General features: G+C 37.5%; 1 protein-coding gene across 3 annotated transcripts in view; it reads left to right on the forward strand.

Annotated features, from left to right (window-relative positions):
• Positions 1 to 14,327, forward strand: part of dvl1b (dishevelled segment polarity protein 1b) — a 48,791-nt gene that overhangs the window by 25,610 nt on the left and 8,854 nt on the right. For 2 of the 3 annotated variants that reach the window (XM_017682900.2, XM_017682903.2), the window contains exons 4-10: positions 4,807 to 4,916; positions 10,716 to 10,854; positions 11,008 to 11,101; positions 11,385 to 11,454; positions 11,549 to 11,688; positions 13,370 to 13,446; positions 13,547 to 13,614. In XM_017682900.2, the coding sequence (XP_017538389.1) occupies positions 4,807 to 4,916; positions 10,716 to 10,854; positions 11,008 to 11,101; positions 11,385 to 11,454; positions 11,549 to 11,688; positions 13,370 to 13,446; positions 13,547 to 13,614 (698 nt within the window). Of the gene's footprint in view, positions 1 to 4,806; positions 4,917 to 9,171; positions 10,434 to 10,715; positions 10,855 to 11,007; positions 11,102 to 11,384; positions 11,455 to 11,548; positions 11,689 to 13,369; positions 13,447 to 13,546; positions 13,615 to 14,327 lie in introns of those variants that run through there. The other variant, XM_017682901.2, reaches the window with a different exon arrangement.

Raw genomic sequence — 14,327 nt, forward strand, 5'->3', positions numbered from 1 at the left:
CTGCTATACCAGACCTGACTCAACAAAACAGCTCAATTGCAAACCCTCCCAGAGCTAAAGTGGGTATAGGAGCACAAAATCACTATGAAGTACAGGACATAGGTAGTCCAGGAGCAGGACTGGGAACCACTTTTTACTTAATCTTTTTGCTGTTGCAGTGATCTATGGTATCATTGTAACACTGTCACCATCTGCCTTCTGGTGGTCATATTCTGAACAGCACCTCTTCTCCTAGTCGCTGTCATTATGTAACACTACACGTGCATGTCCTTCATTTTTTTGTAGAGGTAGACTTACTTGCTTGACTGCTCAGACACTTGAAAAGTCATTGGTGTGTTTTGACATGAATAATATGATCTGAGTAAGAGAGGCTATATTTAGTCAGAGTAGGAAATAGATTTGCTTATGCAAATGTATAAATAAGGGCAGTTAACATTTGTCACCTATGTATCATTGCTGTAATAATTTTTTCTTTTTTCTTTGTTTAACCATTTGAAAATCTTAAATGATCTTGTTGAAACATTTTATAAGGTAGGAACCAATATAAATGACCCAAAAATGACTTGGAATAAAATTTTGTTGCATTGACCCACATTAAAGATAACAATGTTATTTTTTTACCATTTTGGGGGTGTAAAGTTGAGATATAATTGTGTACACTCACTGGACACTATATTATATGCATCTACCTTGTATCTATACTTGTTATCCATTCCATCAGATCCACTCAGTATACATGTGTATTTTGTAGTTCTGTAATTGAAGTCCCATTCCAAAATGCTGTGTATCAATTTGTAACAGATGGCCTTTACATTGTTTGAACATGCCATGGTGAATGGACCAATAAAAATGGCCCAAAAAGTTTAATTGTGAAATACTGTATGTCAGTTTGTAACAATTTTGGATGTAACAAGTTTTGAAAACAGTAACAGGTGATGTATAATAGAAAATACATTTTTATTTATCTAATATTGGTATTAGTATTATAGCTATTATAGCTTTAATATTTTGCATATGTGTAAAGCCCACTCACAATTTATAATACTGAAAAAAAGAAAATTCTTGAAAGTGATAAATGTGGGTAACAATTTATTTGGATGGTCCACTATATATTCTTTGTAAATGTTCCATATATATTTAACTGTATAGCCATTAAATGCGACTGAACATTTAACTGTATAGCCATTAAATGCGACTGAACTTGAAGTTGAATGTAACTTAGATGGCTCACTATAAATGTTTTGTAAATGCTCAATTTAACTTTCAACTAAATACCCATTAAATTCTAACCTAACCCTAACCTTAACCTCAAGGCAAAACCTACATCTACTCCCAATCCTAACCATACTATTGTTAATAAACAACTGAGGATCACTAGAAAGTTAATGATTTAAGTAGCTATAGAGCATCTATAGGGGACCATCCAAATAAAGTGTGACCTAAATGTATTTTAGAATGATACTCCTCAAAACAGACTGTAGTCCATCTGTTTCTCTCATTAATTTGTTAGCCATTGATCAGTGGTCAGGACCCCCACAGGACCACCACTGAGCAAATATTATTTGGGTGTTGAAAAATTCTTAGCACTGCAGAGACATTGGCATGGTAGTGACTTTCTTGTTTTGTAATAAATATATATAATGATTTTATGTGTGTACTGTTCAAAGCTGTATTGTACTGGCTAATGTGTCTGTGTTATGCTCACAATTACCTAGAATTTCACTACCAAAAAAGTCTCACCTGAAATATTTGGTAACATTTTGGCAGTGTTATGATTATTTTGTTGTGTTCAATCATTTGTTTTAATAAAATAAACATATTTACACTATGCATTCACTTTAGTCTTAGACTGAAGTCCAAGTCAGTTAAAAATCTGAAATTACTTTGAACTGGTTCAGCAGAATGATCCATACATTTGTTTCTGTTGTAACAAAACTTTGTATTTCTAAATTCGTAAAAAAATACAAACCCAATTCCCAAAAAAGTTGAGATAATGTACAAAATGTAAATAAATACAAAATGCAATGATGTGCAAATTATTGAAACTAGTACAAAGACAACATATAAAATGTTGAAACCGATGAAAATGTTGAAAAATATTTGCCCATTTTGAATTTGATGCCAACAACACATTTCAAAAAGTTGGAATGGGGCAAAAAAAGTCAGGTAAAATTGTGTAATCCTAAAATAAACACCTGGTGGTTGATTGAAAACAGGTCAGTAACTTGACTGTATAAAAAGAGCTTCTCAGAGAGGCTGAATCTTTCACAATTAAAGGTGAGGAGGGGTTCACCACTCTGTGAAAGACTGCATAGGCTAATAGTGCAACAATTCAAGAATGACAATTCTCAACATAAAAGAGCAACAAAAACTTTTGCTTTTCGTCATCTATGGTACATAATAACATCCAAAGATTCAGAGAATCTAGAGAGTCTCTGTATGCGAGACACAAGGCTGAAAACCAGCATTGACTGGCCATGATCTTTGGGCCCTCAGGCGGCACTAAATTAAAAATGAGATGATTCTGTAGTTGAAATCACTGCGTGGGCTCAGGAACTGAAAAACACTGTCTATGAAAACAGTTTGTCCCTGCATCCATAAATGCAAGTTAAAACTCTAAAATACAAAAATGAAACCATATATAAACAGGACCAGAAATGCAGCCGCCTTCTTTGGGCCTGAGGTCATTTAAAATAAACTGAAAGGAGGTGAAAAAGTGTTGTGTGGTCCGATGAATCAAAATTTTGAATTACTTTTTGGAAATCATGGACACTGTTTCTTCTGGCTAAAAACCACTCAGCTTCTTATCAGTGCACAGTTCAAAAGCAGTATTCATGATGGTATAAGGGTTAGTGCACATGGCATGGGTACCATGTACATCTGTGAAGGCATCATTAATGCTGAACAATATACACCAGTTTTGGCAGCATATGCTGCCATCCAAGTGACGTCTTTGTCAGGGAAGGACTTGATTATTTCAGTAAGACAGTGTAAAACCACATTCTGCATGTATTACAACACCATGGCTTCGAATTAAAAGAGCCTGGGTGCTAAACTAACCTGCCTGTAGTCCAGACCTGTCACCACTGAAAACATTTGAGGGTTATGAAATGAAAAATATGACATGGAGACCCTGAACTGTAGAGCAGCTGAAATCCTGTATCAAAGAAGAATGGGAAAACATTTCACTTTCAAAACTATAGAAATGTCTCCTCAGTTCCCAAACACTTACGGAGTGTTGTTAAATGAAGAGATGATGCACTGTGGTAAACACCCCTCCTCTCCCAACTTTTTTGGAATGTGTTGTTGGCATCAAATTCAAAATGGGCATATATTTTTTCAGTTTCTCAGTTTCAACATCGGATATGTTGTCTTTGTAGAATTTTCCTTTTAAAATATGGTTTACATGATTTGCATATAAATAAAGTAATTAAATAAATTAAATGAATACATTTATTGGACATTGCTAATGTAACAGGATGCGTCCTTCATTGAATTTCTACACTTCCCGATATGAAATTAATTTTACATAACAAAGAATTCTGCAGCATCCTAAGCAGGCAGCTGCATTTGTTTTCACATAGAATGACCCATTTTCTGCAGTGCATCATGGGTAATGATAGATGAAGGTTCTGTGAGGGCAGATTGGTGTGTGTGTTTATGTGGCTGTCTGAAATATCCCCACAGCTGGGTGGATCATCAGAGACGCAACTATTTCTCAGTGCAGGTAGACTTTTCATCCTGCTCAGGTTTCTACAAAGCCTGTGGCCGCTGCTCTCCGGGTGACACACACACACATACACACATAATCTCTCTTTGTCCCTGGCCCCAGGGGTTTGACTGGGAAACAGCGTAATAATTCTGTTTGATAAAACACCAATATATCAGTGTTGTTATTCCCTAGAAACCTAGCGTCCCCCACTATGTTGCAAATATTTCTCATTCCAGGACAGAAGAAGTTGCACAGGTCAGTGCTACACACATGAAAACATGTCTTTGCAAGTCTACTGTATAAACCATGGGTGCTTGCTAATGTATACCATGTACAATACATTCACTCTTAAATAAAAATTGTCATAAAATGTTCCTTGGGCATTGCCAGCATGATATAACATAAAAGTTCTTTACCAATTTACTGGTTCTTCTATGGAGTCTTTATTATAATGTGTCTTCAAGACTGATGTATGTAAATAGCCTGTGTTCTGACTGGCTGTCCTGTACTGTACTAGGCTGACACCATCCTTATACCTTGTGTGAATAAGCAGGGCTAAGCTGCTGTAGGCTGATTAGGTAGAAATATGTAAATGTGTTGGCTTTCGTGACCTCACAGAAATGATTAATTCAATACAGGCTGTTTTAACAGCTTAGCTACTATAAATGGACTGTGAGGTAAGCAGTGCATTATTTTAAAAAGCAAGAAAATCGGACCTTTGAATACTATGTGCCCAATATGACACCATAACAACATAACACCAAAACAACTTGTAGAATATGTGTAATATATATATATATATATATATATATATATTATCTGATGAATACCACCCAGTACATATACATGCTATATGTGACTAGTATGACTGAAATCTCAGAGTGTCAGAACAAACTGAAACAGTATCTCGTTTATAGGGTGATTTATGAGTGGCAGTGTAAGTTTCTCTCCTTGTCCTGAGGTCATTTCCTTTAAGATTAAATGTCACACACATACTCTGCACAGGTGTGGTGTTGTGTAAGGCAGTGGGAGTGGGTGTGAGCTTGTATTACCTCTGGCTCATGTGTGTATGTGCTTGTGTGTTTGTGTGCAAGTGCCAATGTGGTAAGCAGTAGAGATGGCCTTGACACCGAGACAAGCGAGTCACTTCTCAGCCACCGTAGAGAGAGGGAGCGAGAGAGAGCCCGGCGGAGAAGAGAAGAACGTGAGTACTGCCCGAACACACAAACAACATGCTCCTAAAGGCCATTGATTAAGATTATTTTTTCAGTATACATATATATGTATAACAAATCAACTGAAGTCTATGAACATGCCAGGTTTCAGGAAGAACAGGAAGATTTGTTATATTGCTTGACAACCATAGGCTACTGTTAGCAGACTACATTGCAGAGAAATTGTTATTAATAAAAAATGTATGGAATGTCTTGTGTTCTGTCATATTGTATTTTGTTGTCAGTTGTAAAAATCAATAAGCCACTCAAGGCTGTGTGTTATAATGATTTTACCAGTGGTAAAAATGACCTCTTGAAGGAATGGTCTTCGGGGTCTGAAGTTTGCTTCTTTAGTTTGGCACTACAGCAGAATAATGACAGCAGGCTAATGGCATGTCACAGATTTCTATTATATTAGTCTTGTAGCTCAACTGCAAAACTAAAGAAGCCAAAGATGTCTTGGTTAATTGATTATGTTGGGCATTGTTCAAACTGTCACAGAGGTCTTCTGGGGGTCTCTTGCTTGAACATCTGACTATGAGGTGACCTGTATATTGATGAATGCTCTTTTCACAGTATATTTTTGTGAGGTTTACTTCTTTAGTTTTTTTCACTAGTATCACAGTAGTATAGCAGGAGTTGTATATTTTTTTTTTACTTACAAAACCATTAATTTTATCCGTATTATGTATAAATGTTTTCTTTGCTGGAAATGTTTTTCTTTCCTTTCATATGTAGGTAATTTCACAAAAAAATGTGTTGTGTTATTGCATTGTGATAGCGTGACCATTACCCATCCCATGGGTTTTGGACAACCTAAAACATTTATTTAAAATAAAAAATATATAAAGTCTCTACATAGTTTACATGTAGAGTTTACATTACAGTTTACATTTTTGTTCATGGAAATAACATAGGACCCACCTAAGTTCAATGTTTTCTCTCTTATGAAGTATCCCTTTACTCTTATGGGAGGTCTGGGACCCTCCAGCCATTACCCCACCCCAACAGTTTGATCCTGATGGGGTAAGGGTAAAATTTTGTTGGTGAACTATTACTTTAACCACAATAAAATCACTGTCATGCACAGCCTTGAGTGGCATATTGCTTTAGATTATTAAAGATTATTACAGATGTATTATAACGGAGCAATGCCCGGTACAGAAAATAATATCAGGTTGTGGCATCTGGATACCTTGTCTGACACATAGGATATTTAGGAAGTGTTCAAGGCTTGATCACATCCTGAGGACTCTGCAAACATTTATACAGCTTCCACTAATGACATGTGCTGACCGTATGGAAGCCCAGTTTTGTTGCCAGCATCTGCTGGCATACATACCCAAAATGATTAAACTTGGCTCTGTGAGTACCGAACAATCGCAACCAATCTTTCCACTCCTGGAAAATATAGTGGTTTCATTGTTGCTGTACAATGAAAATGAGAAATTGCAAAACTGAGAGTGAATGTGGAGTGCATAAGTGAATGTGTGTATGCATGCAGTTGTATGGCTTTGTGTTTGAGTGTATTTCTGGATGGCTTGATGGTCCCTCTATTTTAAAGAATAAATAGATTCTGCATCAACAGATTTTTATGATCATGTAGCATGTTTTTGTGCTGGTCTCAATTTACTCATTCCTGCCTTTTCCAGTTGCCGTGTTGATGTGTGGCTAACTCTGGACAAAGCCACTGCCTTTTTCTCTGACCCTTCAGAAAGGAAACACTATATTTATCCATTGGTCCACCCTGCCCCTTGCTGTTATGGGTCCCACCCATATCCTACAGCCTCAGCTTATTTTAGTGCACTTTCACATCTCCATTCACCACCATCCAGCTTTCTCCTCTGTTCATCTCTCTTGAGGGTGATTTAGTTTTTTTTTACTGTATTACCTGTTATTTGATTTGCTTTAGAAATTACCCCATAAATGTCATTCTCATTGTCTTCGACATATTGTTGCTGTCGTGTCGGAACTCCATTTTTTAGTTTTTAGTTTTTTTGCGCAGATTGAGAACACCAGCTATTCTTTAAATTCAACATTTCCTGACAAAAGGACCAATAGATATTGTTCAAAATTACGTACATTCATGTTAAGAAGTTTTTCCTTCTTCCATTTTGGAGATACAATGTTTTGTTACTACAGTGATATGTAAACATGTAAACACAAAGGCAATCAAAGACCCATCTGTCAGTACCTATAGTAACCTCACCAAACAGAATCCCTCGTCCTCCCAATTACCTCACCTCACATATATCATACACTCTCTCTTTGTCTCTCTCTCTCTCACTACAATAATTCATCTGTGTTTTTGTGACAGTAGTGCTTGTTTCACCCTTGAACCCCATTAGATCCCAGTGATCATTTATCAGCAGAGCTTAATTAGACTTTAGGAACAGTGACCACAGCCTCAAGACAGTAGTTATGATGGCACTGTGCTCAGAGAATTAATAGGCTGGAGTATAGAGACAAAACACCTAAATACAAAAGCAATCAGAGTCGCCATGGAAAGACAGTTTGACCACAAAAAAAAGAAAAAAAATGTGTGATTGCATGTCAGTATATTGGAATGTCAGAAGATGCTTTGTGGAAATGAAAGCATTTGCAATCCAGAAGAGGGCAAGATGCAACATAATATTAATAATAATAATAAGCTGTTTATTTGCTGAATGTAACAAAAATAAAACATAAAATGCTATATATATATATATATATATACACACACACACACACACACACACACACAACTACATTTGTCTGGGGGTGTTCAAACATTTGCTTATGACAGTATCTATTAAAATATAATATGTAAAAGAAATATGATGGAAGACGTATATGTAAAACAACTCATGATCTATAACAAATTTACCCTGTACTATCACAGAACTGTTTGTAGCACAGCTTAACATAAAACAGTTCATTATGATTTATTTATTTTGACCAGAGGAGGATGGGTCCCCCTTGTGAGCCTTGGTTCCTCCCAAGGTTTCTTCCTCAGCTCTGAGGGAGTTTTTCCTTGCCACTGTCCCCCCTGGCTTGCTCACCTGGGGGGTTTTTACATTCTTGTTTTAAACTCTGTCTTTTCTGGAATTCTGTGAAGCTGCTTTGTGACAACATCAGTTGTAAAAAGCACTACAAATAAATTTGATTTGATTTTTATTTTAATTATATTTTCTCTAGTAATTATTTGACTAGTCTGACCATGCTACTTTTAGATGTAGATTGCCCCTCTTTAAAATTTTATAATAGATTGGTGTAGTATATAAACACAGTTAAAGTTTCAAAATGCTCCACACGCCTCAGTCCATTTATAGATTTTAAGTTGCAAAAACAGCCCCTACTGAATTCACTCTTTTTGTGACATGACCAAAAAAGTACATATACATATGTCTGCCTGTTTAGTCTGCGGTACACCCGTTCACATTGAAGTTATATGGAGTGGTGCAGCTTGGACTGCTTTTTAAATGAAGCACCAAAAGGAGCAGCCATTCAGAACAGATGTCATTTACATATATCAGTCTTAAAGGCACTGTTTAATTGTAAGGGATAAAAGAGGTTGGAAAATGGGGCTTGAATAATGAATCATGGTGCATAAACTTTTACATCAGTAAACCTCAGGAAAAAAAATGAATGCAAGAAAAAGATATGGTTCTTTAAAGTTTTTTTAAAAAAAGTGGTCTCTGTATCGATATTACAGTTGTTATTATTATTAACATTATTTAAGAACCAAATGCAAAGAAAATGGCTAGTACTTTATACGCTGACTGTAACTAAAGGCACTTCCAAAAGGATCCATGCTGAAGTTTCCCATCTGTCTGGAGGCGGTGAGTCCCTCTGCTGTAGCGGGGTTGTGTGCAGGTTGTGCTCCGTATCGATTACCTGGCCGCTGGCTAACCTTCCACTCAAGTCCCTTACTTGTTTGTCCAGGCCATCAGTATTGTTCAGATCTCACTGTGAGAAACAAATCCTGTGAGAAACAAAACACTGAGCCGCGAGCACATTGGCTGCGTCCAAAACCGCTCACTACCATACTAAATAGCATGTGGTCAATACTGCCTTCATTAATAGTACATTGTATATTGTACAGTATTAGTGTAGTATTTAAACTACACTAGTATAATATGTGGTTTTGGACGCAGCCATTGTCTCCGCGCAGAAGGGGAGGGACTCAGTGCGCGCTCCCGCTCCTGCACGAACGAGTCTGTGGGTGAGAAGCGCGCGAGAGAGTTTAGGCAGTTGTGCTCGCGCTCTGTGGCACAGTGGCTGTGTGGCTGTGACTGAGGTAAGACCGTTAAGGATTCGCTTTGTATGCTTTTTTATGCCCTAGACAACAATATTAGCTGCCTTTTAATTAGAATGAGTGGGAGGCTTTTTTATTTGTGATGTTTTAACAGATAGAGATATTTAACCTGATTTGATTCTCGTAAGCAGCTGTTTTGGTAAGTGGTGTTTCATACAGTAGCAGTTCTTTAGCGACATGAAACATGATCTGTAGTATCACAGCTTATAAAATGATATCTGTGTTTGATGTGTTTGGAAGTGTGTAAAATAACATTCTTTTTTAAGCAGTATTTGTATAATTAAGCTTTTACAGAAGATAAAAGTAGGTTTTTTGTTTGTTTGACTGTTTACTGAATAGTCAGTAGTTACTGAGGAGATTCTCTTCTATCTCCCTGATGTTAATTCAGATCTATCACTGCCCATTTGACCTCACTCAGACTGTGAGCTGTTGGATTGGATTCACTGTATAGCCTAAGAGTAGTTTCCTCCCTCATCAGGTGATGCATATCAGTGTTATTCCCCTAACGGTGTTCACAAATATCGTGATATCTCAATTTCATTTCTGTGTGTGCAACATTGTTGTAATGGATTGTCCTGTGTGTCAGAACTCTGGATGAGTATTAAGTTAAATTGCTAGTGAATTAGAAGTCAGTCCATGGCCCATGTGTGTCTCAATGAAAAGCAATTATAGAATATAGGTAGGCCTTGGAGGGATATTTGTTTTCAGAAAATTCAATTTTGATAGAAAAACAATGAATTGAAATTGTATTATCGACCACTCCACTGCTGCCCAACTATTCCCACTTTCAGTTTTCCCATGCCTGTGTATGTACTTTGCACCTGTTTCAGCCTGTCTCCTCTCATTGCGCTTCAACACCCCCTTCACTTCTTTTTTCCCTCCACAAGCCGTCAGTGGAACTTGAAAGCCAATCACTGGAGGTCAGAGTATGCACCTGTGCTAGAGAACTAAGAATGTGGTTATCCGATAAACAAAAGATAAACAGAAGCATTTAGGGGTGTATATGGTAAAAAAAAAAACATGGACTGTGAGAGAGACAGAGGTACTGTTGGACAAAGGCAAGGCAGGATGGCCACCCCGACTGTACTGGATTGTTTTGGCTTTCCCCGGAAAACCCACCCCCACCTAGACTCTTTGAGATGCCTCCGCCTCACTCGGGCCTTCCAGCCAATCCGCTGCTACCCTGAGGCCCAGCCACACCCAACGCAATGTATGTTGTCTATACATTTTTGATGTTGTCTTCCTGTTACAGATGAAACCAAGCAGAGTTGTAACACTCAAGGTGTGATCAAGCCATGAATGTAATCATTGTGTTTGAAGCAAAACTATTGTTTTCATTTTTTCACAACTTATTATCCATGTGATGACTGCTCTGAAGCATGGTGCATTTATTTTGTTTATCTCCTGTTGAGCTTTGTAGTGCTCTGTGCACAAATATGCAAAAACATGAAGCGTGTCTTACTCTAAGCTATGTGTTTGGGGTTGTCTTCAGTTCCGCGTGTCAATGGTCACTCCAAAGCCGAGCGAGTCATGAGGGACACAGTTATGGTCTGTGACAGTGCCTCCATGATGAGCAGTGAGCTGGAGTCCAGCTCTTTCATCGACAGTGAGGAAGATGAGGACACCAGTAGGTTAGTATTAAAATACACACAAGCTCAAGCACATCGTTAGGAGAGATATACATTTTATAACAACTGTAAAATCATATTCTTTATGCTACTTTTTGCCCAGTTGTACAGTATCTGACTTCCTTTTTTGCCAATCTGTCTCTGTATGGTTGTTAGACTGAGCAGTTCTACAGAGCAGAGCTCCTCTTCTCATTTAATGAGAAGGCACAAGCGCAGGCGCAGGCGACACAAAGTGCCCAAGATTGACCGGGTAAGAGAACGTGTGTATTTTCAGGGATGCACCAATATTTCAGGGCTGATAACAAGAACCAATAATTTACACCTTTCTGTGGCAGATACCAGTATCAAGAACCAATAAAACTCTTTAGTGTTTTCAGTTCATTTCACAGTATAATCTATATATAAAATGCATTATTAAACTCAATTAGCCAAATAAATTCACAGTTTAGAAGACATGCTTACCCAGAGATATAGCCAATTATGAGTAAGTCTGGTACATCTTTAGTTTAAAACATTCATTTTTCTATCCACAGTCATCTTCATTCAGCAGTATCACAGATTCAACCATGAGCCTCAATATAATCACAGTTACACTCAATATGGGTAAGAGTTTTATGTTGAAAACCTTAGTATGCATACCACCAGACATTATGCCCTACAGACCAGTCACCTTTTATGCTTCTCTCTCTCCTTACAGAGAAGTATAACTTCCTAGGCATTAGTATCGTAGGGCAGAGCAATGACCGCGGAGATGGTGGAATCTACATTGGCTCTATCATGAAAGGAGGAGCAGTAGCAGCCGATGGGAGGATAGAGCCAGGGGACATGCTCCTGCAGGTGCTACTCTTCTGTCTTTACTGTATAGAACATATAGGTGCCTAGGGACAGTGTACTTAAACAGTGAAACCTTAAGAGCTCACACTTTCTTTCCTCGCTTTTATGACTGTATAAGTGACATATTGGTTTCATAGTAGTGACCAATTAATTCATGGCACTGAATAATAATAATTTAAAGATAGTAAGCAAGTCCTCTGACACAGTGACTTCACGGATGGCTCAAATAACTTTTATTGTTTAAACTGTTATTGTTATAATGCTTTTGACATTGCCCTCAACATATAAGCTTTTGTCAAAAGCAAATATGTGTACACAAGCATGATTTTAGAACACACAAAAAAAATCCAGACAGCATATTTTTGAGTGAAGAACACCAAACTGAAGGTGAAAAAAATCCATGTTCCGTTCTATACCCCTTACACACAAAGCAGCTTAAAATAATGCCATGGATCGACTGAGCCAGCAGAAGCCACAGTGTTGGGTTAAAGCGATTAAACACTGTAGGGACATCAGGATTTTACCCCGAGATCAGGTTTAGAGGATGAAACAAGGGAGTTGCTCATCCTCTGGTTCTTGCCTTGTAGCTCTTTGGCATTAGCAGCTTTCTCCAGGCACAGCCCCAGCCATCAAATATCTCCAGCAGTTTGTTAATCCTGGCTGAATGGTAGGCTGAAGGTAATGGTGTGGATTAGATGGATTCCCGTATAGGGAAATGCCGCTGTGTTGCTTGGTGATACAGTGAATATTAGCATAAAGGTCTAATATCTGGTTCGGATTCAGCTCCCCTGGGGCTGTTCAGAGGAGTAGATGTCACTGCTATCTGTTTTTTTTTTTTTCTTCAAGATTTTACTTCATAGCGGAATGGCTTAGCCGAAAGAGAATTTGATGTCGCCTAGAGGAGCTCAGTGTGGTTTCACCGAACAGTGGCCCATGGGAGTAGAAATACACAGACAGCCCTGTTTACCATTTTTAGACATTAACAGTGCTAAAATATACTGTGAATGCAGTGTACACATGTACACACATGTACAAAATAAATTGATGAGTGATTTTGTCAGTAATTCAGATGACACACTTACATGCACGGTAAGCTGATAATTGGAAACCTCGAGATCTATATGAATCAGTCAAACAGATTTTTTTTGACATGACACGTGCACCTCTACAGTTCTCTGTAACTTGTCAGTAAACCTACCAAAAAAAAAGAAAGACATGGTGTCTTGGCACAGATATGTCCATCTACAAAGTTTTTTTTGTTAACATATGCTTACACTGACTGGCCATGTTGTTAAGTACACCTGCAGTGTATATTGCTCCCAAAGAAGCTCTATGCAGTTATGTTTGCACATATTCAGATGGAATATGAAAAACTAAAGAGATTAGATCAACCGTATACATGCACTGAATAACCTGATTACTGAGGTAAAATATGGATGATTTTGTAGTTTTTCGAAATCCAGTATTCCTCACATCTGGGTTTAATCTGATATAAGAAATCAAATGATGTGTATGAGAAATATAAGAAGTAGGATAGGAATAGATATGTAAATATTAGATATAAGTAAATATAGGATATATGATTGAATAATCTGGGCACTGCTGAAATGAGATAATGAGCATATTATTATTGTCTATGTAGTGACTATTAGTGAATGAGCATGCCTATTTTTCTGACATGCAGGTGAATGATGTGAACTTTGAGAATATGAGCAATGATGATGCTGTCAGGATCCTCAGGGAGATTGTCTCTAAGACTGGGTAATTACACAGAGCTGGGTTTAAATTGCACAGATTAATTAATTTAGCTGTCATTGCATGTTAAATGTGAGCTGAATGAATATGTGCTTCTCTCCTGCAGCCCAATTAGTCTGACTGTTGCCAAGTGCTGGGATCCGTCCCCTCGCAGCTACTTCACCATACCCAGAGGTCAGCACACACATACATACATACATACAGTTTTATGCCAAATTTTGGGCACTGCTGGCCAAATTACATATTCTTAAAATGGAAAGAAGTAAACATAATCTTTGCAGCAAAACTATTAAAAAAATATTTAACTGCAAATGTCAGTGTACAGTTACTTTATATTTAATAAACATAAAAATAGAAAAAAATAAAATATTAATAGCTGCAGAGGTTTTGTTTACTTCTTTTCACTTCAAAAAGTAAAAAAGGTGTTAGGATGCACCGCACAATAAATAAAATTGAATGAAATAAAAGAATCCACTTTAGAGCCCTAAGTTCTCACGCCTCTTATCTGTTCATCTGGAATATTTTAATCAAGGTGGAATACCAAGCCAATTCTGATACTGGTCAGTCATCAGGCAATAATGATGCATGTACCAACACTATAGTGGTAGTGTGCTGATAATCTAAAGTAAAATGCAAATTGAAATGACTAGCAGTCGTTTTTGTCTATTTATTCAGCCACAAAAGCTTTTCATATGATGTCTCCTGCTCCCCTGCTTTCATTTTCCAGCTTTCAAGAAGACAGACAATTTGGCTAATCACCCAGTGGTTTTGAACAGAACTTGCATTATGCTGAAATCATGGATCATAGTACTATATAGGCAGGGGAAAAAATGTGGGTCATACAGCATTTGCCCAACATATTAATATGTTTTTTTTTTCAAGCCAAG

This window comes from Pygocentrus nattereri, chromosome 21 (genome assembly GCF_015220715.1).
Source record: "Pygocentrus nattereri isolate fPygNat1 chromosome 21, fPygNat1.pri, whole genome shotgun sequence".
In the NCBI taxonomy this organism is placed as follows: domain Eukaryota; kingdom Metazoa; phylum Chordata; class Actinopteri; order Characiformes; family Serrasalmidae; genus Pygocentrus; species Pygocentrus nattereri.